Source organism: Pholcus phalangioides, unplaced genomic scaffold, assembly GCF_987345545.1.
Source record: "Pholcus phalangioides strain wild (caught in Gottingen) unplaced genomic scaffold, Ppha-v1.0 ptg000007l_1, whole genome shotgun sequence".
NCBI lineage: Eukaryota > Metazoa > Arthropoda > Arachnida > Araneae > Pholcidae > Pholcus > Pholcus phalangioides.
Genome location: NW_028301600.1, coordinates 23,358,898 through 23,385,842, shown reverse-complemented (window position 1 = coordinate 23,385,842; position 26,945 = coordinate 23,358,898). Strand labels below are relative to the sequence as shown.

The 26,945-nt window shown below is 35.8% G+C and overlaps 1 protein-coding gene across 2 annotated transcripts; it reads right to left on the bottom strand.

The window, feature by feature from the left end:
- Positions 1–26,885, bottom strand: LOC149085080 (uncharacterized). Of its 2 annotated transcripts, none has more exons than XM_089232865.1 (3): positions 26,770–26,885; positions 2,658–2,841; positions 1–1,247 (listed from the first exon to the last, which is right to left on the bottom strand). In XM_089232865.1, the coding sequence occupies exons 1-3, from the start codon at positions 26,797–26,799 to the stop codon at positions 574–576; spliced, it is 888 nt and encodes a 295-aa protein (XP_089088991.1). In that variant the 5' UTR covers positions 26,800–26,885; the 3' UTR covers positions 1–573. The 2 variants fall into 2 exon arrangements, with proteins under 2 accessions (XP_089088991.1, XP_089088992.1); XM_089232866.1 differs by lacking the exon at positions 26,770–26,885 and adding an exon at positions 8,305–8,388.
- Positions 26,886–26,945: the final 60 nt, after the last annotated feature.

Genomic DNA, 26,945 nt, shown 5'->3' with positions numbered 1-26,945 from the left:
TTGTTTTTTTTTTTTATATTTTTCTTCTTTTTAGGTTCAACATTATGAATTACAAAAGAAAAGTCATTTGTATTTTGCATACACGTATACAATTGCGCTTTCAAATTTTCTGCCTTAAATCATTCTAAGAATCAACCTTTAAAATTGCACAAAGAAAATCTGCAGCTTATTTGCTATCGATTTAAATTGATTGAATATGTGATCAAATAATTCATAATTATCGGGAAATAAATTTTTTTGGCATTGGAATCACTCAGTTAATTTATATAAGTTAAAAAAAATTGGTATTGTTGTTTCGATTTTCCCTTTTAGATGCTATTTAAGTTTCACATATTATATATGTGTTTTTTACTATGAAATGCACTTATACAGAAAAAGCTAATGGATTCTCAGAGTCAAAAGATGAGAAGATATTTAACCTTTACATAATTATAGTATATTGCTTGAAGGCTTTCGGATACTTTTCGGATGTAACTCTTTCATCAACGAAAATCATTTATTTCAACATCGTGTGTATTTTTTTGATTATACGTAATAGGAAGTATTTGTGGGGATCAACAAATTATTTCAGAATTATTTCCATCCACCCCTTTGGTAACCGTCATTAAAGCTATATGATCTGGTTGCTGGCCAGTAGGAATCGTAGCCACCTCTTCCTAGAACAGATGAGCCTTTGTAATTTCCTGGTAATCTTGTTTGGTAGTAGTTGCTGAAACGTCTCTCATAGTCTCCAAAACCTTGCACAGGGTAACTTCCGAAATTCCTGTTATCAGCCCACATTCTGCTTCCAGTTGGATAACCTTTTTGATTCCCTTGACTAGCACTCCAATAAGCAGCAACTGGGTGTTGGTTACCGTACATCCCGCTTCCATAACTCCCCCCATATCCACCAGACTGTCCTTTGGATAGTCCAATATTTCTATCCATTGGCCATTGATTCCCATAGTAGTCATTATTAGAACCTCCAGATCCATAGCCTGGATTCCATCCTTTAGTTCGCTGCCATTGGTTGGCGTAGTTTGGATAATTTCCACCGTAGTTTGATCCTGAATATATCGGCCGGTTAATATTTTGGTAATTGCTCCAGCCTTTATTATTTCCATAATTACTATTCCAGCCTTGATAACCATTACCAAAGCTTCCTTGTCCACCATAGCCACTGAAAGTACTGGGTATAAGATTACTGCCATAACCTTGACCAGACGAACCAGAAATAAAATTACTGCCGTAACCTTGACCAGGTGAACCTAAAACAAATTTTATATAAATTTTAATTTTGATGATATGGAAATGCGTACATGTAAAATTTTGGAGAATCATTGATAAAACAAATGATGTTAACTCGAAATACATGAGAAATGTCAGCGTTGAGGTATCCGTCTATACATACACGAGTGTTCATTAATATAAGAGAGAAGATAGACTTATTCAAAAAGTGGCACAGAGATTTGTTTTCCAAAAATAAAATAGGTGTATATCAAGTTTGATTGATGATAGCATGAGATTTCAAACTATACGTCAGAAAAATAGCTATATGTTAGCAAAAAAATGACTGAAAAAGCCTGATACTGCCTTTCTGTTTTTACAATGAAAATTCTAGTTATTTTGGTTTCGAGAAGAGTTTGTCCGTCACAGTTTATTTCAGGTCAAAATAAAATCAGATTTCATGCATCCATAATAGATGTCATGTCTGACGTTGTGGATAGTCATGTTCTAGGTATTGACTTTGATGTTAGTGAAGACAAGAAAAAAATGTTTCATCAATGGAGGATTAGTTGAATGGAAAAAGAATCAAATTTGCATTCAACATGACAAATTATGTTTAGGCCTTAAAATGGTGTCGTTATGCATCATCGGAATTCGGAGTTGAAGTCGTTTTCTTTGTAGTCAATAAGGAGACCCGAATTTATGGTAATGTATGATGAAAATTCTATTGCATGAAATTATAAACTTACAAAGCCATAATAATTTTTAGGCCGGTCGATAATGATATTCGTACCTGTTACAAAAACACAATGAAGTTACCATTCTTTCTTCTTTTCACACTACAGCATAATCTATAGAAAATACTTTAAATGTATTCAGCGATTTTACGAGCATGCTGATAGCTTAGAAATGAATTCGGAATAAAATGTCTTAAATTTCAATCTTATTATAGTATAATCTTCACAAAGGTTGATAGAGCTGTAGGACATGAATGTTTTCTGTGAAAGTTATGAAAGTGTGTCTAAACTCTATGGGTAATATATTCTAGCATCTCCGAAGTAAATTATGTATTCTAGAAGGTTATAGTCATGTAGTTGGTGTCTTGCGCTGTTTGGCTGCATCAGTAAAATAAGAATTTGATATCTACGCTTGCTGCTACACGAGGTCAAAAGTTGGATGTGATAAAAAAATAACAAAGTGTTTTATGTCAGATTTCACGTCGACTAACTCTAATATCTCAAGGTTTGAGAAATTCCTACTCTTCTTTTACATCATGTACAATTTTCTGGTGACGTTTAAAAGCGAAAGAAGGAGGCGTACCGAATTGACACATAGCAAAGCAAAAGGTTATAGTTCAAGATTCAGAGCCATGGAATATAAATCTTCAAATATTGTTTGGAAATAAAAATGATTACTTTTCTTTTTCTGTTTTATTCTGTCTTTAATCTTACCTTTGTTGTTGCTATTCCATCCTCCATAATTTACGGCTGGCCTTTGCCAAGATGTTTCTTCTTTTTCAAGATCTTTTGTCTCCTTTGAAGTTGAAGATTCATCGTTTACTGCATTGTCACCTTTCTTATTGGCATTTATTGTGCTTGCTAGAAGACAGATGATTATGAAGAGTGAGGCGTTCATCTGGAATGAAAATTTATTTCATTTTACAGAGCTAACTAATGAACATTTATTTAAAGATAATAATTAAAAAATATGTTTTTGACTTCTCAGTCACCTTCAATAGCTTCACAATTTAATGAGACAGGTTCCTATTGTGCAGCCATTCATATCATTAATCATCAGTTGAAAAATGCACAACTGATCATTGAGATTTACACAAGCACCATGCATTAAAATTTCCATTCCTTCTATATATTCAAATGAGAAAATTAACGAAGGAAAATAATAAAGAGAGACGTAAGATATTTTTTTCCAGAACTTTATTTTCAAGTTCTCAACAAATTGCATATTCCTTATAATTTAACAAATATTTTTTCCCAGAGAAACGTGTTAAACGTAAGTCAAAATTTTATACAAATACTGTACAAAATCTGAATCCACAACAAGCAAATTGTTCAACAAGGTGACTGCAAAAATAATGCAGTGCTGTATATAACAAAGAAATACATTGGAAAAAAATTCATAAAAATATGGTTATCAAAGCATAAATACAGCAAACCATAGTTAAAATAATTCAGAAAAATAAAGTAACTAAAGGGATGATACATTATCCATAAAAATATGGTTGTCATTCATTTATGAATTGCTATTCGATGATTATTATGGGAAAATTCTCGAATGTTCGGTTTGTCTCGGAAATTGAACAGAAAAAAAAAATCTTTATTCTCATTAAGTGAGTTTTTAAAGAAAATTTGATCTTAGATGTACTCGGGTCAGTGAATGAGCAAAGTGCTGGGAAAATGCGCAACTGCATAAGACGATACACTCCTATCACTCATAGGTTGGACCATATATTAAATCAACTCTAATATGACTTTCTTTCCTTTCACTAAAAATAAAGTTCAGAGTACTTCTCTTGCCGATAAGAATCTACAGCAAAAATTATGGAAGCCTTAGATTTGCTTTCCCAGAAACATTTATTACCAATCATCAGAGCGAAAATACTTGATTCAATTTTCTTGGAAAACTCTCGTTACTTGGATTCGTAGCTTTGGCATTAGAGTAAGAATCTTTACTGTGTCGTTATCCCAAAAAAATTCTGAAAATTTCAATTTTTATAAATACTTCCTTTTTATTCTTAGATTTTGAGTCATTTCTAAGAAAAAGTGATTTTTCTGAATTTATGGTAGAGTTGTTTGTCACCGAATGGACAATTATACGACAAATAACCATGATCAGGTTTTGCTGCTTCATTTTTGCCGATAGATCTACTATATGAGTTGTAGCTCTCTCTCTCTTGTTCGAACACCGTCTTCATACCCTTGAAAGCACAAAATACAACTGTATTTTGCAACTGCAATTTTTTTTCAATGCAAGCTACAACTTCATTTCAAGATTCACGCACATAAAATGTGTTGAAGTGTGTACCTGTATTTTGAAGCATACAAACTTATGGAACAAACAATAGATATATACAATATGAAGCATAAAAATGTTATGATGCTCTATTACGTACAAAATTCTGTAAGAGCTTGTATCTCTCTCTCTACCAGTAATAAATGTTAATCCTTAGGATTAAAAGAATAATCAGAAGAAGAATCTGGAAACTATTATGATGCAACTATAATATCCAGGATAGGAAAAAAAATAGAGAAAAACATCTATTATATGCACGTCACGTAATTGACTCAGTTATATGAATTCCTATCATAAAACAGGATGCTCTACCCAAATCTTTTTATAATGCAGGAAATATAAAATTCTCATAACAAATAATGGATTTGTCAGATGTATATGTGCATCACCCACTAATATGAATCAATTGTGGTATCCTTTTGTACTTGTTAGCTTAAATGTATCGACTCTTATATATAAGAAAAAATGATGTTTGTGAATACTATAGAACGCACAAACGAAGTATCAGAATGAATAGAAGCCACCATTATAAATTTACACAGCAATCTTTGAATACTTGCTGATCTCAGCATTTTGTATCCTAGATTCAGTATCCTAGATTTTAAATTCATCTAGGTAACTATTTATTTGTCTTAAAATGATATATAAATTCCATTTTTCTCATATTTTTTTTTACAAAAACTGAATCAAAACTAAATTGGTTTAATAATAAATGTTTCGCATACACCGGTTTTCAATATCAATAATTTATTATTGATTTCAAATAACTATTCATCTACGCTTCATATGCGGTTTTTCCCTCTCATTTTTATCAATTTTTCGAATTTAAATATCTCAACGAATATTTCACTTAAGAACGTAAAATTTTTCTTTGTTGTGCTCAGGAGAGACAGGGCAACTTTGTGTGTTTGTGTCTGCGATTGGGTTTTTTAGAACAGGATAACTAAATAAAAAGTTAATGTTTTTTATTTTAATAAGAGTATATAAACCCCTTGTTTAATATTGAACGATGTATTTGAGGTCAACATGCTATTTAGATACTTTTTCCAATTGGAAGTAAGCTTCTACGATCAACGGTTCGCGAGTTATTCCAAAATAAAGGGACTTTTCTATACATCTGTTATGAAAGTCGGAAAGTGCGATCATATACTAGTAGCCTTAATAAGGAATACAATTTTTATTGATGTGAGTGAAATGAATCACATCTATCGGACTTCAGTAGATATAAATTGACTACAATGGAATAATTCAAAATGAAATGGTGCTAAAATAACTAAGGCTGCTGGAAGATTGATTTTAGAATTTACTGAAATACATGACAACCTTCTCAGAGGTGACATATCGATATTCATCAATTCCCCTTAACTAATACATAAGTATTTCACAGAATTGCAAAAAAATGAACAGATAATTTCTGTGATGTAACACATATACATAAAATGATGATATAGCGGGGCCTGTTGACAACGAAAGAACTTATTTTATTAAACTAAGATTTCAGGACAACATCACGATCTCATTGAGCACGAACAAAATTTAAGACGACATAATTTCTCGAACACATACACCAGTCAATTTTTATAATACTGTACAACACAAGACAATATTTATATACACTTAGTGCCAACCAAGCTGGCGAATTTCAAACGTTACAATAGCAATAAGTAGCAAACAGTGCATGTGTGTGCACGTGTACACACATACCGTGTGTATATAAAACGATGTGTTGCCACGAGAAAACGTTTTGGTGTTGTTTTCATGGATCTTCCCTGGACGGATAAAGGTCCCTTGGGAGATCATATCCTTGTATTCAGTTTGTGTGTACTTTATGTGTTGGGTTTTTTTTTTTCTGTTATGCCATTGTATGTATTTTATTCATACAAATAAAAGCCTTTTTCTCTCTCTCAGTACCCATTAGACGAAAATGAAAAAAAAAAAGAAAGAAGAAGTTAGTTATACAAATACAGATGCCGCAACAGACAAAATACCCAACGAAAAACGATAAAAAATATGGATGTCGAATATATATCTAAACTATATTAAAAATACAGCAACCCAATAAGAGCAATAAAAAACCAATAATTATGATAAAATATAAATATAACACCCATAAAATCATCCAAGTATGGATAGCTTCTCGATTTATCCCAATATGCTTATCGTATTTCTTTTAAAAAGTGTCAATTTTGTTAGAATTCCCGACCTCCGGAGATAAGCTATTCCATTTCTTCACAACCCTATTAGAGAAAAACTACCTTGTCGAAGCAATCGATTGATGGTGTATTAATAACTCACGTCCGTTTTATCCACCCATCGAAAAATTTAATCACTTCAGTCATATCCCCCCAACATCTGTGCTCTCCATTTCCAAAAAAATCAAGTTTCTCTTCATAGCTTAAGCCCCATGTGCCATCAAGAGCACGCGTGGCTCTTCTCTGCATCTCCTCGACCAAGTTAATGTCCTAATAATCCCCTAATATTACTACCCTCTTATGTTTACACATGTACAAAATTTATTCATGAAGCTTGGAGATGTAGTTTGGATCCTTATTCGGTGGGATATAGCTCCTACAATAAGCTTATGATGCTTTTTGTTTTCAAGATCAATCCGTGTAGTTTCGATATCACTTCTCTGTAAGTTACACTCTATAGCCTTCAGCCATGATTTCACCTAAATCCAGACTCCAACCCCTTTCCTATCAGATCTTTTTTTCAAAAAGTATCGCATCCTTAAATATGTAAGAATGGTTCATCTCCACTCGTTTTCCCAAGGATTTTTAATGGCTGTCCACAGCTATCGTACTTTCTAAGGAATCTTTCTTATTACCCAAGCTCCTGGCTTAGTTGATATAAAGATCAATAAACATGACATACATTCTGGCAATATAATATTTTTTGCTGGGGGAATGGCTAGTCTCCTAGAGTGACAAGGTGAACTAAAGTAAGCACGTCATCCACAAATCTTGAAATTCAATAACATTTTTCAGATGTTAGTACATTAAAAAACGAAGCATAATTAAAAGAGTATAAGTTGCCGTGAATGAACTTAGAAATATGGGCTGATCTAAGAAGGGTGAAAAATGCACATTCAAAAAAATTGTGAATATCCCGGGCCTAGGAAGAGCTCTCTAGCCGAGAGCTCAAAACCAAAAACACAGTAGTCGATTGACTAAATTTTTTGACGTGAATACGTCTTTTAAATTACCTAAAAATACGGGGAGCATTCGGAAAAAGTTGCGCGATGAAATACTTTAACGCTCATATATCAGGAAGTACCCAACGCAAGTCAAAAGCAATGGTATCGCCAGATGCAAATTGCAAAGGTGCGTTCAATGATATCACTCCGGTTTCAACATCTGTTCCCGTCTGGGCACCAGACTAGCTGCCCTGATTCGTAACAAATTGTTTTACGATGTATCTCAAAAAGCACGCAAGGCTAGTTAAAAGCAATTATATCGTCAGATGCACATTGCAAAGACAAATCAAACAATATCACTCTGGTTTTAATATTTCTTCTCGTCTCGGCACCAGGCCCTCTGCCCCGATTCGTTGTAAATTATTTTCAGCTATATCTCGAGCAGTTCACAATGAAACTAGACGCCGTTGGTATCGTTTGTTAGCTATTCCAAAGACAAAGCCGATGATAGACATAATTTCATTATGCCAGTATTTACCACGTGATTCAAGGCACGAAAAACGTATTCATGGTAAAATTCGCGGCCGTGTCTATGATACAGCCTACCTCAATTTTTTTTAATAATACTGTATATTCAACAATATTGAGGACAGTTTACTGAATTAAACCCCGAGCGTTCCATTAATGCGATGTCAAATAGCTGCTATACCAATCGCATAAATAAAATCAATAAGTAGATTGAGTGATTATCACTCATTTTACATGTGCAATGTGTCCCATTTAAACTTTATAGGTTATTAACATGAAAAACACGCGATATCTTAACTGGCACACGTATAAAATAACATGGTATCATAATTAGCAAACAGTTCGAGTGAAACTAACTCTCAGAGAAACCGACTTCGATTGCTTGTATGTACCATAATACTTACTCATCGGGGGTAAACATCTTGACGATGTGCTGAATTCGCGTCCGAAAGATAAAAAGTCTGACTCACAAAGAAAAGAGAATCTAATGTCAACCAAAGAACAATTAAACGACGATACGGCAACTACTTTTTTGTTGCTTGTTTCGCTTCGCTGGTTGTTGGAAATGGAAAAAATTGACAGAAAGGTCATTGAAACAAACATGTCTTTTTTTTTGTTTCCTTTTGGACATCCAACTAAGAATTCATTCACTCATATTGCCCATGAACTCTAGTTCATCAAAATTGGTCACCATTTTTCTGCTACAATTTTTTTAATGTATGTAATATACATACTAATTGGAAAATAAATAAAAGTATTTATTGATTCACATCATGAAATAGTTTTTATCAACAATTCGATTTCTTACAAAAATATTAATACAAGTAGCATGTAAATACTATATATGTGGTACTAAAATAACGTTAATTTTTTAAAATACAAATTTTGCCGGGCAGAAATACAGAATAATTTTTCAGAAAGTCAGAGAGCTCCAAGGTTCAGAAAATCAGCCATATTGGCGATTTAAACAAAATTCCTGGTTGATCAAGAAATAGAATATGCCAGACCGTGTACCCTGGAACCATTTTGCGATTTCTTGGTTTTTGATTTCCAAACTTGTAATATTTTTATAAATATTGTGCATTTAAATATCTGAAGCATGATAGATAACTTAACGCAACTTCTATCCATTATAACGCCTTATTTGAAATCAATAGACCAACTTCATTCTAAGTGAAATTTGCATTTGTAAGAAGTATCGTTTTCTAGCATCTCAGATTACATAATTATGTTTCAATGATTGCCATTCTGATGGTAGTCTTTATATAACTGAAATTTATATTAATATTCATCACACACACGCATAAAAGTTTAGGTTTTCTCAAACTAATCGTTTTCAAATGGCTACTGCAGAATTTATTTTTTTTACATAAATGTATCACATTTAATATGATTACTTACGATGAATTTATGGATGAGTTACGCCTCATATCAAACAGTCTTAGCTATCCAAGTATATTTTTGATTGTTGACTTGAATATTGATATGCTACGCAAGAATGAAACTTCCATTTCCAATAATCATGATGTATTGAGTGAATTCGGTTTTCAATCTTACATGCAATGGAATCAGACATTATTTGGCTGGAGGGTGAATCATATGTCTAGATCATATTTGTCTAAAGAATAATAAAATTATAGAATCTATAAAAGCGATGAAATTTCTATCTGATACCTAGTGCATCCGATTCATTATGTTGCTAGTGCTAAGTTCATTTTCTAAAATTCCGTAACCTTTTAAATGTAAATGTCGATTATTAGAACTAAAAATGTCAATTTTTAGTTCTAAAAACTTCTCAACTAATGCAATTAATTAAGTAAATGCTATGATTTCTCTAAATGTAATACTCGTCGGAAAAACAGTAAAATTATGTCAATGATTTCATAGATGTAAAGATACTAAGATCTACACTGCCAATCAGAATTCACCCAGTCTCTACATTGAATCAGTTAAATTTTTATTTTGTGAACGTTGTTTCTTATAATAAGGCTTCCGTGGGATTATCAACAAATTTTAACCCTTTATATCCGTCATTATGAAAAGTAGAATAAGAAGAAAATTATAATAAAATAAAATAAAAGTATAAATGCAATGATAATAATAAATAGTTATCATGTAAATTATTTGGTAGGTCATTTTAGTTCTAATTAAAGACAAAAAAAACCCAATGTTTTTGATACAGTAAATTAGTTCAAAACAAATTATCTGACCTGGTACTTTGAAGTACTGTCAGAATATAAAAGGTTAAGTGATTACCTTCGTTCGATGTCATTTTCAAAGACTGATTATAGTGAAGCCTTGAATGTAATATATAACTCCTCTCCTAATAAATCGAAATATTAGGTGGGGAACAAAGTCCTTGCCAGAAATTTATTGTTTGAAAAAAAAGGATACACACACAGAAAAAATAGCAAGAAATATCTTTTCGGAAGAAAGTCATAGAAGATTATTCCACTGTGATCCCACCAGACAGACAATATGACCTTCTATTTTTGCCCTCACATCGGGCAATTTCCAGTTGGATTGCCGAAGGGAATGTCCACAGTAGAAACAGTGCCCTACTCTGCTGGCACTTACACAGTGGACTCTCCTAAAACCAAATTTATCGTGGTTGCAGCCTTGAAAGCACCAAGTTTGATTTTCAGTGGAACCAAATTATGTGACGAATTTTAGATTTTTCAACAGGCATTTTACACATCCCGTATTACACCTAAATGTTGCAAACAAAATTTTGCTTATAAAGGCTTTTAACAGCTGCTGATGCGAAGATATATTTTGGAAAGAGAGAAATTTTAACTGCTCCTGTGCGGGGAATCGAACCCAACCATACCGGATGAACGCCCTAGACCACTAGACTACAGAGGCAACGGATATCGCGATTTTCCTTGGAGCTCGTGTGCACTGAACGGGACGCGTAATTCCATACTACATAGGATTTTTTCAACATGGGATACTGTCATTGGCTAAGATCACTATTACGTCACTAAATCGTTACAATCTATCGTGACTTCGGAACTACGGGCCGCGATGTAATGCGCATGCGCGACATAGTGATTGGCGCGCGTTTTTCTGGCGACTGTTGGTTGGCGCCAATATATTTCCTGGTGACGTTTAATGATAGATATACTGTACTTAATTTTAGGCGCAATCAACATGTGCCAGTCGGTGCAATGGTTAGAGTATGAGATTTGAACAATGAATGTTGTAGGTTTAATTTCATCAAAAACCCACTCTAATTTCTTTTTAAAATAGTGTTACCCGCGGTCGGTTTTTGGAACATCCTGTTTTAAATCAGTTTTGCCATATTTCCGGTTGTGGTGAGAACAGAGTTGATATTTTCAGTCCTGGCAGGAGCCCCCTTTAACGGCCGGAGGAGCGAAGCTCCCCGTAAACGGTTTCGCTCCTCTACCCTGCAGACCGAACTGGGTATTTACTAATAAAGTAGTCGGAAACGTTTTTTTTTTTTTGCGTTGTGGTATTATATTATTTATCATTATTATTATGATAATTATGTTATATTATATTACTATAAAATTTTAGATCCTTGTGATATTATCGCGCGATCAGTCATGACGAAATAAAAGCGATATCGTTAATGAATCCTGGTGGTTGGCGATAAGTTGCTAAACGTAACAGTCGTAGCTCCGAATCTGTAATGTTCGGCTACTACGTCACGAGATAGATTCGGAGTTAGAATTTCCCTCGATCTTTAATGACGTAATTGTGATTTTCGCCAATGAGCGTATCCCATCGTAAAACCTGGGTACATTATGGAATTGTGCGGACGGGACTGTACATGAACGGTCGGACCCGTTACATATTCTAGAAACCTTGGGTCGGACCTAACTCAGGCCAAAGCTCGCAGTTGCTGACAATGCTACCAGATGGCGACTTATCCGAGGATGATGTCACTCTCCGGAAAATTCAACTGCCCCTGCGGAGGCAGTTGAATTTTCTCTCTTTCCAAAATATATCTTTGCATCAGCCAGCTGTTAAAAAACCTTTGTATGGATAGCGGAGAGTGATATCGTTCTCGGAAAAATTTTGTTTGCTACTAGAACACACTTTAATGTTTCCAAAACATTCACGATTACGCAAATTAGACTCTAAACAAAACTACTGCAGCTCATCTGGTGCTACTTATCATTTCTGGCAAGAACTTTGTTCCCCACCTGATATAACATTGTTCATGCAATAACTTTAAAAATTCTGCCTCACAAAACAATATATATATATATAATATATATTTAACTTTTTCTTAACGTTTTACACGCGCCATTTCGATAGGGGTCTCATCGTTTGATCAGATTTTATTTATTTTTTTAATCCTCATGCCACGTGTATTTTTGTACATTTCTCGTCGTTTAACGTAGCCACGTTTTTGTGTATTTTCCCCCTAGCGCCATTTTTTTCTTTGTTCAGACATCCCTCCATTGGATAGGTAGCTAGTATTTTGTACTTCGCTGTAATTTTTTTTTCTTTTCGAGTTTTTCTGTCCGCTCTCGTAGTTGAATAGCCAGTCCGTAGTACTTCATGTAATATATATATATATATATTTAGTGCACGTGCTTTTTTTTTGTTTGTTTTTTGTTTTTTTATTCTCTTAGATTTTAGATAGTTTTATACAATATTTCTCGAAATAGCATTCTTTGATATTTTCACATGCACGTGCCGAGCCACACACTGTTCTTAGATTTAATTAAATTTTCCATAGTTCGTATTTAGTGCGAGGTCGTATTTAGTAACACACAAAACTGACATGTCTTTCTCTGAGACTATCACTTGACGACCAAGACAGCCCGACGGCCAATTCCTTGGATGATGTCTCTACAACGGGAAACGACACCACCTTCCCCGACACGCTCGGCACAACAATGAATGAATCCGACAAAACACCCAAAGAGTTGATAGATGAAATTAGGGAGATCTGCTCTGGGAAAAATAACTCGAAAGAAAGTCGCCTGACCAATATTTCTATTGAGGTTCACAAACTGTTAGACAGCCTAGAGTCCAGGATCATCAAGCTCGAGCTGACCACAACAACACAAGCGAGGAATACAATGGACAAGGACATCCAGACAGACTCTTTTCTCCATGCCTTCGCCTCTACCCAAACCCTACCCTCCTTCACATCAATCTTTAACGATATTCAAAATCCTATTCCCACACTTTCATCTGAAACCCAAACATCTCCTCTAGCTGTTTCTCAATCCCAGCCTCTCTCCACTACATCCACATCCACCAACACTCCACTTCCTTCCTCCTCAACACTTCCTTCTCTCCCTGTTACCTCCACTCCCAACCCATCCTCCTTCGCCTCCTCTCATTCTTCTCTCGATCCTCCTCCCAGATCATCTATTATTCCAAAATCCTATGCTCGTACCACCTCCAACACTCGTCCTTCTCTAGACCTCCCTCCCCATGCACCCTCTATAATTCCAAAATCCTCCTCTAGCACCTCCACTGAACCTTCCTACCGCCGCCTTGGACAACCTCTTAATATCCCACATCCTGTGCTTTACACCCTTCCCCCTATCAAAACCCGGCACACCCTGTTAAAACCTCGCAACAAACTCTCATCTAAAACCACTAAACTTTCACAACCTGCAATCAAAGCGCCCTCAACTTCAGCTAACCACCCTACCTCTTCAACCTCTGCTCAAAGTCCTACCGCTTCAACCTCTGCTCAACATCCTATCACTTCAACCTCTGCTCAACATGCTACTGCTTCAACCTATTCTTCCAACACTGTTAACTGTTGCACTGACCCCCCTTCTCTACCTCAATCATATGCTCAACTTCTCCGTCTCAACAGACAGGTATACACCCTCCTGATACAATTCAAAAGCCCGATAGACGATGAGCACATACACAACGAGCAGGCCAAGCTCAAGGCATTCCTGAGAGCTAAAGTCGATCTACCGGCACACAGCATCAACATTCAAAAAGTAAGACCGATCAGGAGTGGTATAGCTATAGACCTACCCACTGAGGAAGACAAGCACCGGCTCGAGCAACTACTAAAGAAGCTGACACAACACAACTCAGAATGGCAGGCGAAGACCCCCATGACAACACAACCAAAACTCATCATATATGGCGTTCCGAGTAATACAACTGACCAACTAGTTATTGACGCCATATCTACAATCGCGCAGGCACCCGGGCAGATCAACATAGATTCTAGAATCTCGGTCAAACCAGACACAACACACATTGTAGTGGCAGTCCCTGGTAGGGTACTAGAACGCATTCTGCTGGCAAAATCACTTTTCATACACTGGGAAAGTTACCGAGTGCGCGAGTACCTTCAAGTACGACGCTGCACAAGGTGCCAATCCCACAAACACACCACAGGCCAGTGCCAGTCAGAAACACCGTATTGTGCCACCTGTTCCGGTAAGCACAATACTTACACATGCACGGTGGATCGTGTCAGGTGCATCAACTGTTTAATGAGCAATGACGACCACTACACAAAATACCGGACAGGACACAAAGCATCATCCCCGACATGTCATTGCTACAGGGCTTTAACCGAACGGCTGAGGAAGAAAATAAACTACAAATAATTCTCTTAATATTTTAAATAAAAAATTCCCTCAGTACACATAGCTACTACAAAACTAAATCCGAAATTTAAAAATGAGCTCAAATAGAATGACAGATGTCATGTCCCACCTCTTTCCTACACAATTAATTAATAAATCTAGCATTAAACTAATCCAACTTAATTGCGACCACACGAAAGCGGCCATGGATAAACTTCCAATAATCTCAAATAAATACCAAATCGACATATTCCTCATCCAGGAGCCCTACATCTACAATAAAAGAATACCCAATATCCCAAAATCATGGTCGGTCTGGCTCGCAAAAGAAAATAAAGCCGCGATAATCTGTCCTAACCAAAACATAAAACCAATTTTAATAGAGACCCTTAACCACACCGTCGCCGTTAAACTTTCTTTCGACAACAAGCCTCTTACTCTGATTTCAGCCTACGCCCCTCCCCATGGTGACCTGAAAGAAACACTCGCTGAAATTGCAATTATCCTCGATGCAATCAAACCGGAACAAGCACTGATCGGGTCTGATCTAAACGGGCAAAATCCGCTATGGAACTATCCGAGGCTTAACGGCAGAGGCAAAGGGATAGAGCAATTCATTGGCGGACATGATCTTTTTCTCCATCACTCAAACTCAGACCCACCGTCATATGTCCATGGCGACAAAAAAGGCTGGCCCGACCTAACTCTCACAACAAACACAGAAATAGTGCAATGTCTAAATAGAAATATAACAACAGACTTCTCAGCCAGCCTTCATAAATACATTCTGATAGAACTAAACATCTCTGCCAACGCTATCTCACTCACAAGATTCAAAAGTAAATTCGGTCTCTCTAAACTTAACAAGCATCTCAGGGACATCCCCAAATTTATAACTTTAATTAATAATTGCCACACCTCGGAGGTTCTCAACGCCAAAACGGAAGCGTTGGAAAACTTAATTTTCCAAGCTTGCCATAAATCTCTCAAAAAGAAAACATCCAAACTTAATATCAAAACCTCCTGGTGGACCCCCCAAGTAAATGCCGCACAAAATAAACTCAAAGCTCTACAGCTTAGAACACAAAAAGCCTCCCCAGATGAAAAACCCAGACTTTATATAATATTTAAACGTGAAAGAGCAAAATTTTATAAACTAATTCGCAAATCAAAAAGAGAAACCTTCAGAGACTTCTGTAATAAAGCTTCTAATCCTTATGGTAAACAATATAAAACAGTTAAATACAAAAGCACCATCCCCTCCCAGCTTTTCAAACTTCTTGGAGAAGATGCACAAGGAACCCAAAGAGATTTTGCTAATATAATTCTGGAAAAACTCTTTCCCACACCACCTAACACGTCCTCCGCACAGAGCACGAACACTATGACATCGTCGAACTACAATAACCCTCCATTCAGTCCGGCCGAAGTGGATAGGATTATAAAACTGATCCCGACAAACAAAGCCCCCGGTCCTGATAGTATTGACGGCCCGATAATCAAGCATGTACACAAACAATACCCAACTCTTTTCCTCACGCTGTTCAACAAATGCCTCGAACTAAAAACATTCCCCAACATCTTTAAGATAGGGCAAGTAATACTCTTTCAAAAACCAGATAAAAAACCAGATGTAATCGACTCGTATCGTCCAATAACCCTTTTGCCCGTAGGAGGTGAAAAGTCTTGAAAAACTTTTGACTCAAAGACTCAACTTTCACCTGGAATCTCAAAACTATAACTCTAACCTTCAATTCGGCTTTAGGTCAGGTAATTCTATAGATGATGCCCTCAACCTAATACTCACTAAAATTAACGAATTCAAGAGCAAAGAACTGGACGTCGCCTTTATAAGTATCGATATTAAAGGAGCTTTTAACAACCTGACCTATTCCTCAATAAACCAAGAACTGTCCAAAGCTCCCCTCCCTAACAATATTAAATCAGTGTTTTCGGACCTCCTAGCAAATAGACATGTCTTAATCACAACACCGGAAGGCCTGGCGGTTAGAAAACAGGATATTGGCTGTCCACAGGGTTCGTGTAGCGGACCAGCTTTATGGAATCTTGTGGCCAATCAAGCCCTAAAAATCCCCCTCCCGGAAGATGCCCATATCCAAGCCTTTGCTGATGACTTTGCCTTTGTGATAGGGTCAGTAAATGTATCACAGCTAGCGACAAAGGCAACTAAAATTCTTAACGATTTTTCGAATTGGCTTAATGAACATAACCTCAAAATCTCAACAGAAAAAACACAATTTCTCTGTTTCACAAAAAATAAATATCCCCCTAGGATCAAAATTAATGGTAAAAATATTAAATGCGTAAACAATCTCAAATATTTAGGCGTAACCATCCAAAAAGACCTCGGCTGGTAATCACACATCAATGAACGCAAACTAAAAGCGACTCGCTTCCATTTTAAACTAACTAAAATAGCAGGAAAATCCTGGGGCATCTCACCAAGCATTAGGAACACTATCTACAAGACGGTGGTCGAGAGATTCTTGGCCCATGGCGCCTCAGCTTGGTATAGGCATCCAACCAAAAAAACACAACAGGCTTTAGATAGTGCACAGAGGAAATTTCTTTTAACAATAACCGGAGCCTATGACACAACAGCTACGCTCGGACTCCAAGTGATCACAGGCAACTGCCCACTACACCTAAAGCTCCAAATGGAAGCAGTCTACACAAACGCAGTTAGGTTTAGGAAAAACATTCAACCAGAACTTCTAGACTTTGACCCCAATAACTTTGAAGCACGGGAGCATGGCTGGCACCACCACCCCTCCTGCTCAGCTATCCCCAATCAAATTTCGATTGACGGCCACGATATAAAACTAGCAAACATCCACATATACACAGATGGCTCCAAAACCGATGAAGGCGTCGGAGCAGCCTATTGTGTATACACAAACAATACAGAAAAGCAAACGTGGCAAGCAGCGCTAGATAAAAACAATAGTAACTTCCAAGCAGAATTGTTAGCGATAGAAGCAGCTGCACAATACGCAACGGGAGCAGAAGAGCGAGTTTTAATAATAACTGATAGCCGCTCCTCCCTTCAAGCACTTCTAGATCCAACAAATAGAAACACAATAGTACGTGTATTGAGGCGGCGTCTATTAAATAACCAAAACATTTTCCTAGGTTGGACCAAGGCCCATGTAGGTAATCTTGGAAACGAGAGAGCAGACTCTCTAGCCAAAGCTGCAATCAACTGTGACAATAAACTTGATAACCCTTTCCCACTAACGCTCCTGAAGCGACAACTTAAACAAGCAACCCTCCAGAAATGGCAGCAAATTTGGGACCAAGGAACAACAGCTAGGAAAGTGCACGAAATTGTCCCTCGAGTCACATACAACACACTAAACTGGAATAGGGAGGTGACTATCTTCATAACAGGACACGGCCCATTCCCTATATATCTACACGAACGGAAACGTCGCCGAACAGACAAATGTGCCGGCGGTATGGTGGGTACTCCTGTTCACTATGCAACAGAGTGCAAATTTACAAAACATCTACACATGTACAAATATTCCGAAAACAATAGAAAACAATGGTTCACTCAAATAATCAAAAACAAAAACACAGCAGCAAGGATTACAAGCCTTGTCAGATATATACACGCCAACGAAAAACAAGAAATCTGTCCACCAGATTTATAAAATAATGTTTTAAATATTACAAAAATAAGTGGGAGAAAAAACAGAAATGGATAAAAACAACAACAAAAATCATATCCACATGATTGCCACTACTAATACATGATATAGCATGTACTAACGGGACCCGAACAAGAATTTTTATGACATTCCCGTTACAATGATGTAAATGTGATAACCACAAGTGTCCTTCATATGCCATAAGGTTTCATAATAACCATCACACATGTAGTTTATATTATATATATATATATATATATATATATATATTCTTTTTTTTTTTAAATATAAATATAACCAGCCAGATCGAGTCAACCAAAACACCAAGACCGAAGCTGATCCTTAGCTAAGGCTCTCTCCAGACAAACCTCCATTTAAATCAAGCCCACATTGCTCACCAAAATAGGTTTAGGGCGAGACGACTCGACCTGGCAGTTATATATATGTATATAAATGTGTGTATATGTGTGTATTTCTCTTTCCTCCATTCAAGTTGTCCATGCATTTCATGTCCACAACACACGTGCGTACTCATATTGTCGAATTCATGTTGCTCACCGAATAAGGTGCTAAGCGAGATGCCACGGGTGCTCCCTAATTGTATATATTCCCCCACACAATACTTCTATTTTGTATATTTTCATTAAATCCACCGGAGTGAGTGAACTCAACCCAATAAAACTGATGCTGGCTTCTAGTCGCAAGTTATCAAACCCATTTGCTCACCAATAAGGTGTTAAGCGAGATGACTCGCTCCGATGGATATATATATATATATTTATATATATATTATTTCACAATAAGATTCTCATTTCTTTTTCTTTTTGTATCCTGTGTATATAATATGGCAAGTGTAAGATAACAGGTGAGATGGCATGGGGGGGGGGGCGCTCAATTGCTTTTAAAACATACCTCCATCCTAATATGTGTACATTCATCTTAACTAAACCCCGAAACTTCTCCAACTCCTAATCCCATTTCGTCTGTAATCACCACAAAATTTGTTAATCGCGACAGTACCCAATTGTCCGAGGAAAATATGTTGTAAAAAAGTTTGTATGTTGTTTTTTTTTTGACACTAAATAAAGTGTTCCAGACTCTGCCACGAAGCTGGGCTGGAAGAGATCTCGGCAACGGGATAAGTCCAGTGGCAAAGTTCTGGCGTTCATTCATTCATGTCTTATGTTGGGACGAGATTACCTCGTCTTATTTATTTGATATTCAATTTCCTTATCGTTTAACATAATTTCTTTTAGTTGCTATTGTATCCACAATATGAAATAGCTTTCAAATATTAGTATCTTTTTGTTTTCCATCCGCTTTTCAAATTTCTTGTTTATTATCTTCTTCACTGTTTTTTAATGCATAAAAATGCACGTAGAATTGTTTGATAACTTCTATAAAAATGCATAGATATTGGAATGAGGGGGGGGGGGTGCACTAAAGCTTGTTTCTACTTATATTTTTTCTCACATATTGCATGTCTTTCACGTTTACTTTTTCTGCATAACACGAGAGCTTACAACTGATTTCTTTCCTCTTAACTTCTGGGGTCGCTCACTGAAATCGCTAACAGAGATTTCGTTCCGCACTGCTGGAGATGATTTGCTTATTTGAATTCTTCTTAGGCTCGTGATTGTGGTGTAAATCCAATTTCAAAATTACCGTTGAATTTTCCTCCAAATATATCTTTGCATTCAAGTGCGTTTAACGCATCTCCACCTGCAGCTGTCTTGAGTTTTATGCTCTTTATAAAATTGACAATTTTCGTACACTACTTATTTATATCCTTTGTTCACTGTACATAAATTTCATTTTTCACACGAAGGTAAAGCCTAACACACAGGACACTTGAGAAAAACGACTACGCGAGAAAGCTATGACTAGAACATACTAGTTTCAACATCAGATACTATAGATGAGATAATGGGATAAAATTAGGTTCAATGAATCTTATCTATACCCCTCCCGTGCAACTAACTATCTGATAAGATAGGAGCCCAGTGCAATTGACCCTCGGATTTGATTGCCAGGTTTTGTGAGCAGTGCAACTGACCCTCGTCCATTTATGCATGGGGGTGAAGATTATTTCATTAATATAGACCCAGTTTTTTGATTGCAAAAAAAAAAAAGAAAAAAGCAATTAGAAAATAACACGCAGTGATTTTGCTAACTCCGTACCTACTTTGTTTCGAGATAATAAAATATTGGCAATCATACACACAGACAGCTTTATCAGTTCAAAATAAGCATGATTTTTTCCAAATGCAGTATAACTTACCATAGATGCCGGAACCTAGGGAATGAGGCCATTTGAGTCCCTCACCCCAATAAATTTTGTAAGGGGGCTGAGCCCCTCCAATAATTTCTGAAAAAAATGCAGTGCACCCTCCCTCATCTGCGTAAGCGCGAAGTCCCGTATATACGGAACGACCAACAATTTTCTCCCAATGTTTTCTTCATGTCAGCGCCTCTGCCACTCACCTCTTTCCAAGTATGTGCAACAAAAATTATCAATAATGGAGGTAGGAACGTATTTATTTAGATGAAATGCATATAATATTATTCTGCATTTTACTTGTGGAGAGAAAAGTTAAATGTTTTTAAATCTTTAGTTCTGTCAATTCCTCTGATGCTAGGAGTTATATTAGAGTGTGTATCACAACTACCGTGATGCCAACATTTGTTGTATTTGGCACTGATGAACAATAAAATATTTTCTCACCTCTCCTCCTAAGGAGTCATTTGATAAAATTTTTTGTTGAACGCATCCTGCACTGTAAACTTTACATTTTTGCCAACAAATTTGACCAGCACGTAACCAAAGGTGGATGGAAGAGAAGAAATTGGGGGGGGGGGGGGGGTTAGCTGATGTTTTTGTAGCAGAGAAATATAGGACTAAAATTTAAAACGTAAATTGTATTTAGAAACAAAAGAAGTATATTAAAAATTAATGTAAGTTGAGTGTTCCAATGTAAACTAGGAAAATTCCAAGTTTTATGCTGTTGCAAGGTACACTATGTACACTATTTGTGATAAATACAGTTTTTATAACTTTATTTGCAATAAGATAGATGGCTTTTTTCTCAGCCTGAGATATCAAGGAAACAGTTATTTTCCGGTATATTATGCTGAGATGAACTCGGAAAGAAAAGTCATCACGTCTCCGCCGGGACTCAAACCCAGGCCCTCTTGCAGACCGGGCAAGCATGCTACCATTTACACCACTGGAGACATGACCCTGCCTTCCTTATTTCACGCCGTGGCGTAAGGCGCTGAAGTATAGGCATTAGTAGCCTCTCTTAACTTCAGGAAATGGCTCCCTAGATGGTAGCATGCTTGCCCGGTATGAAAGAGGGACTGGGTTCGAGTCCCGGCGGAGACGTGATTACTTTTCTTTCCGAGTTCACCTCAACATAATATCCGGAAAATAACTGTTTCCTTTATTCGCAATGCTTGGTATGATTTGAGCACTTGGAATGGTTTATCGAGTGATTGCGTAGATTATAATTACTAATACAGTTTACTAAACTTGTAATGTTGAGAAGAAAACGGCAAAAACAAGCGCACAATTTTGTCACTAAAACGTGCCTTACTTATAAAATCTCTGTCAAGGTCACAGACAAAGAGCTGAAACACCATTCAGTTGTGAGGTTATGTATTTCTAATCTCTTGCACTCCAAAAACATCAACTAGTTCAACGAGTTCAATAGTATTGAAACTATTTCAAGGTTTACTATGGTCAAGGGGAAACAGTTTCCCCGGGCAGCTTAACAGGCAGCTTTCTGTTATTCAACCCTCTGTGGTCCCGAGTATATTTGAATATACATGGCAAATACATGGTCGAGAAAAAAAAAACACACTATAACAATTTTTTTTGGTATTTTAGAAAGTACATCTTTTAGTGTGCTTTCAATACAAAATACACCTATATAAAGTGCAATACTTTTTTTTATCTAGAAACAGTTGATTCCTTGTCGATGTAATTTATTGAGATATGCTGAAATTTTACGTGTTCAAAGATTTACCTCACCAAATTGAAGGAGATAAGAAAAAAATTCAAGGTTAAAAAATATTCAACCTTGTGAGCAAGTTTCATCTGTTTACAGATAACATAAAAATCAAAACAAACTGTATATTTAATCAATAATTAACTATTTGAGCTAATTAAAAAATCAATAAATTGCTATGTTGATGTATTTTTTCTATTATAAATATGTTAACAGCCCCAATTTACATCCGTTTTTGTAAAAAAAAATCAATACGTTTTTATGGGAGTGAACCTTAGAAGTTTAAAGAAATTACTTGTATACGAAATTGATTTATATATATGTTATTTTGTGACACGTTTTTTAACGTGGTCATCAAATGACACATTTAAAAAGAAATACGATAAACATGTTGGGGTATATCGAGAAGTCATCCATACTCAGAATAAGACAACCATAAATACATTTTATGGGCATTGTATAATACTTTATCATGTATATGTATATATTGTTTATATTTTGTTATATTTATTATTGTTATAATTTTGTGATTGCATTTTTAATTGGGGTGCTGTATTTTACTAATATATGACATCCATTGGTTATGGGCATCTTTTTCTCAGCCACCTCGTCGGGCATTTTGCCTGTTGTGGCCTTGTATTTGTATTTGTATAATTTGTTCCTTTCCTTCATATTCCCACTTCCACGTGCTATACATTTTCAACGAATAATCAATAGCCCAAATCTGCTCTTAACGAATGCGAAGCCCGGTGTGAAAATTACAGCGTGGGTTTTTAGCCAGATTTTTATATATTCTGTGGGAGTGAAGAATCGGCATACAAAAACTCATACATTATCACAAAATATACGAGAATGCCGAAACATATACGTATAAAAAATATAGACACGATGTAAATTAACAAAAGAATTAATGAAAATTTCGAACTGAAGAAAATTTTGAATTGATGAAAGAAATATTTCTAAAACCAATTAAAATTAGGACCTAATGAAAGAAATTATCTCAGAACTAATGAAATAAGAAAAATAATTTGCAGATAATTCGAGCACCAATGAAAATTCTGAATAAATAACAGCAATAATTCCAGAATTGATGAAAGTTTTCAGAATAGATACAAATATAAGCACAAAGGCCACAACAGGCAAATTGCAACGAAGTGGCTGAAAAAAAGATGCCCATAAAAAATATGGATGCCAAATATAATAAAAATACAGCAACGCAATAAAAAGCATATATCACGAAAAAAAAAACCGTGGTCTGTGTCGCGGACCACTTAAGTGATATGTGAATGTGGTGCGGGTCACTTAAGTGATCTGTGAATGTGCCGTGGATAACTTAATTATACAAATAAATACAAATACAAGGCCACAACAGGCAAAATGCCCAACGAGGTGGCTGAAAAAGAAAATATTCCAATAACAAATGTGGGTGACGTATATTTCTAAAATACAGCAACACAATTAAAAGTGCAATTATAAAAACTAAAAACTATATATACATGATAAAATATAATACACTGCCCATAAAAAATATTTATGGTTGGTTTGATTTTTAAAAATAAGTATGGATAGCTTCTCGATTTACCCCCAATATGTTTATCGCATTTCTTTTTAAACGTGTCAATTGTGCTAGAATTCACGCGCCCCCGGAGGTAAGCTATTCATTTATTGACAACCCTAATGGAGAAAAATTCCCTGCGACACACCACACCCTGGAATTGTCCTTTACGAAACGACACTGGTCTTCCAGTATCGAAGTCTCTCTTCATAACTTGGATCTAGAAATAAATCTATGGAATCTAAGGAATATGAACCTATCTTGGAATCTAGAAAATTGATCTGGAAATGTTCTGTGGGCCGCATGTAACTCAAGTGATATGGAACTGCGTCGCGGACCGCTTAAATGCTCCGGAACTGTGCGGCGGGTCACTTAAGTGATGCGGAACTGCACCGTGGGTCACTTAAGTCATCTCTTAATGTGCTGAGGGGCCATTAAAGTGACCTGAAACTGTGCTCCCAAGTGATCTAGAACTGTGCTTCGGGTCCTCCAAGTGATCTAGAACTGTGCTTCGGGTCCTCCAAGTGATCTAGAACTGTGCTTCGGGTCACCCAAGTGATCTGGAACTGTGCTTCGGGTCACCCAAGTGATCTGGAACTGTGCTGCTTAATTTATTTTTCATTAAAAAAATTAGGGTTTGAGGTCACGGGCCACATCATATGACCCCGAGGGCCACATTTAGCTAGAGGGTCATGGGCTGAGCACATACGGTTTATGCTGTTCTTTCCCAATTTTTATCCTGTTTTGAATTCAGATATCCCAACAAATATAGCCCTTAGATACATGGAAATTTTTTTTGTTGGCCTTAGAGACAGGGCAACACCTTTTTAATTGGAAGTTAGAAGACAGGACGACTGTATAAAAATTTGGATTTTTTTTAATTTATGACCAATTGTATTTTTACTCTCAAAATTGGTACAGAGTGATTCCTGAATCATTTTGAACATTTTTCAACGAATTAAAACCATACCTCTATGACGAATGGTTGATGAGATAAAGGACGAATAAGGACTTACGGTACACCCTGTGTATAAGCTGATTCGTTGTGGTTGGGATTTGGAATTTGTGTTTGTTCTTTGGTTGTGGTTTTGTGTTATGTAAAATAAAATTCGCTAAACTGTTTTTGGCATATTTTGCGAATACAAAACGAGAAATATTTGCATAAAAACGTGCAAAACCGCATTCTTATTGCACATGCTCTTTATCAGATTAAAATAATCCCTTAATGTTAGTAAATGATATAGAATTATATCGAGCTAAATTTTAGGGTCCGTTTGTAGATTTTTTCTGACTGATTGATAAATATACGCCCCTAAGAAATAATAACTATTGAATTACACTGTATTCACGGAGCTACATGGTAGGTAGGCATTTCTTCGTGCTGGTTGTTCTTTCGAATCGGTAATAAGAATAACTGCTCCGAAAAAAATCAGAGAAATCTATCTCTGCATAAAGCAAATTACAGGTTCACCAATGTTGTTTTTCCTGTTATTATATGCATCAAATTGAAGTCATGCTTAAGGTTTTATTTCTTAAATGACTAGTAAATGGCATGAGCATTAGTTTTTCGTGCAACTGTGTAGAGTGGATTAAATACTTCTATTGACGATTGGAACACCATCCGAGATCTCATGTTGCATGTCAGCTGCTATGAATCCGTTTCAAACATAGGGGGTTTCGATATATGATCCATTAGCTCAGACATGATGAGCATTGCCTTAAAGATAATTTCAGCGTTTCTTGTTTTCCATTTTATAATTTCAATGGAAGTAAATATTTGTCATGGATGATTTTATTCCGATTACTATGAACATTTCTAAAAAGGAAAAAAAAGCTAGAGTAGGTAAGTTTCTCAAGTTCAAGTTACAAATTTTTGTAAATTGTGGTTTCATACAAAGGAATTTCTTACCGTTTCCTATTTTATTTCTATCTATATTGCCCTAATCATTAAATTCAAATCATTGATCTATAACGTTCGGAGAATGCCAAAACGAACGAATCTTGAAATTCACAAACCATCGCAATATAAGCATGTTACGTACGGGTTTATTTATTAATTTTTCATTTTTTAAATTTTATGCACTTTAAACAGAACGGCTATTGATGAAGTTGCAATGCGGAAAAAAGTTTTTGAAACATTTAAGTAAAAAATTTTGTTCAGTTGTGGTGTGGTGTGTTCCACAGAAATATGTTTAGTGAATTCTCCAAAGTCATCGTGAATAGTTCATCTTAAATTTTTATGTATGGAAAGGTAGTTTTTTACCAACTACTCTACTGGCTTACAAAGAGATATATGATTTTTATTCTGTTCACCATTTAGTAAAAATTAGACACAACCTTCTGACACTTTTTGCGGAGATGATCATGAAAAGATAGGCTACATTTTTTCTGAATAGTTAATATAAGTAACTATTTTCTACAATAGTCTAGCTTACCATTGGAAATTTCTTAAAACAGATTTCATTAATCAAATAAATTATTTCTAGATCAATGTTATATAATATCACTCAAGTTGAAATGTATTTTTATTTAATTAGTCAAAAAATGACTTCTAACTACAATTGAAAAATAAAGTAATGTATATTGAACTATCTTGAATGTTTGAGAAAATTTCAAATGCGACACAAAATTTTGTTTTGGGGTTAAGAATACTGTTCAGTCTAACGTGATAGCTTTTAAACTTGGTAGAAAGTTTTCAGTTAGTTTTCTTTTTGTAAGGCTACATCGCTATTGTTTATTATAAAGAAAATAACATTACTATGGAAGTTTTTTTTGCACTAAATACGTCTTAGGACAATGTGTCAATGGGTAAATATCCGCGATAAATAATGAATTTTTTTTCTAGGTTGGAAAAATAGAAGAATATCATATAATAACAATCATGGATTACTTGTTCGATTTTGAAAACAGTGAATTTTTTAGTACATTGCGTATCAGACGTGTTATTTTGTCATTTCATTGCTTTATGATACCGAACTAAAAATCTGATTTGATTCAGTACCTACTCACATTATCCCGTTTGCAATATTTCTTTTACCAGCTAAGTCAGATACGATATATATAAATGAGCCGGACTTACCATCTGAGAAATTCTTGATACATACGCCATAGTGGTAATTACATGTACACGAGAGATTTACCGGATTATTTAGTTGCCTGGTTGTGTACTAACTGAACAACTTCCGACATAGTTTTCCATTTATACCATCTGGTTGAAAAGTTTTGTAGTATAAGGACATCAACACACACACACAA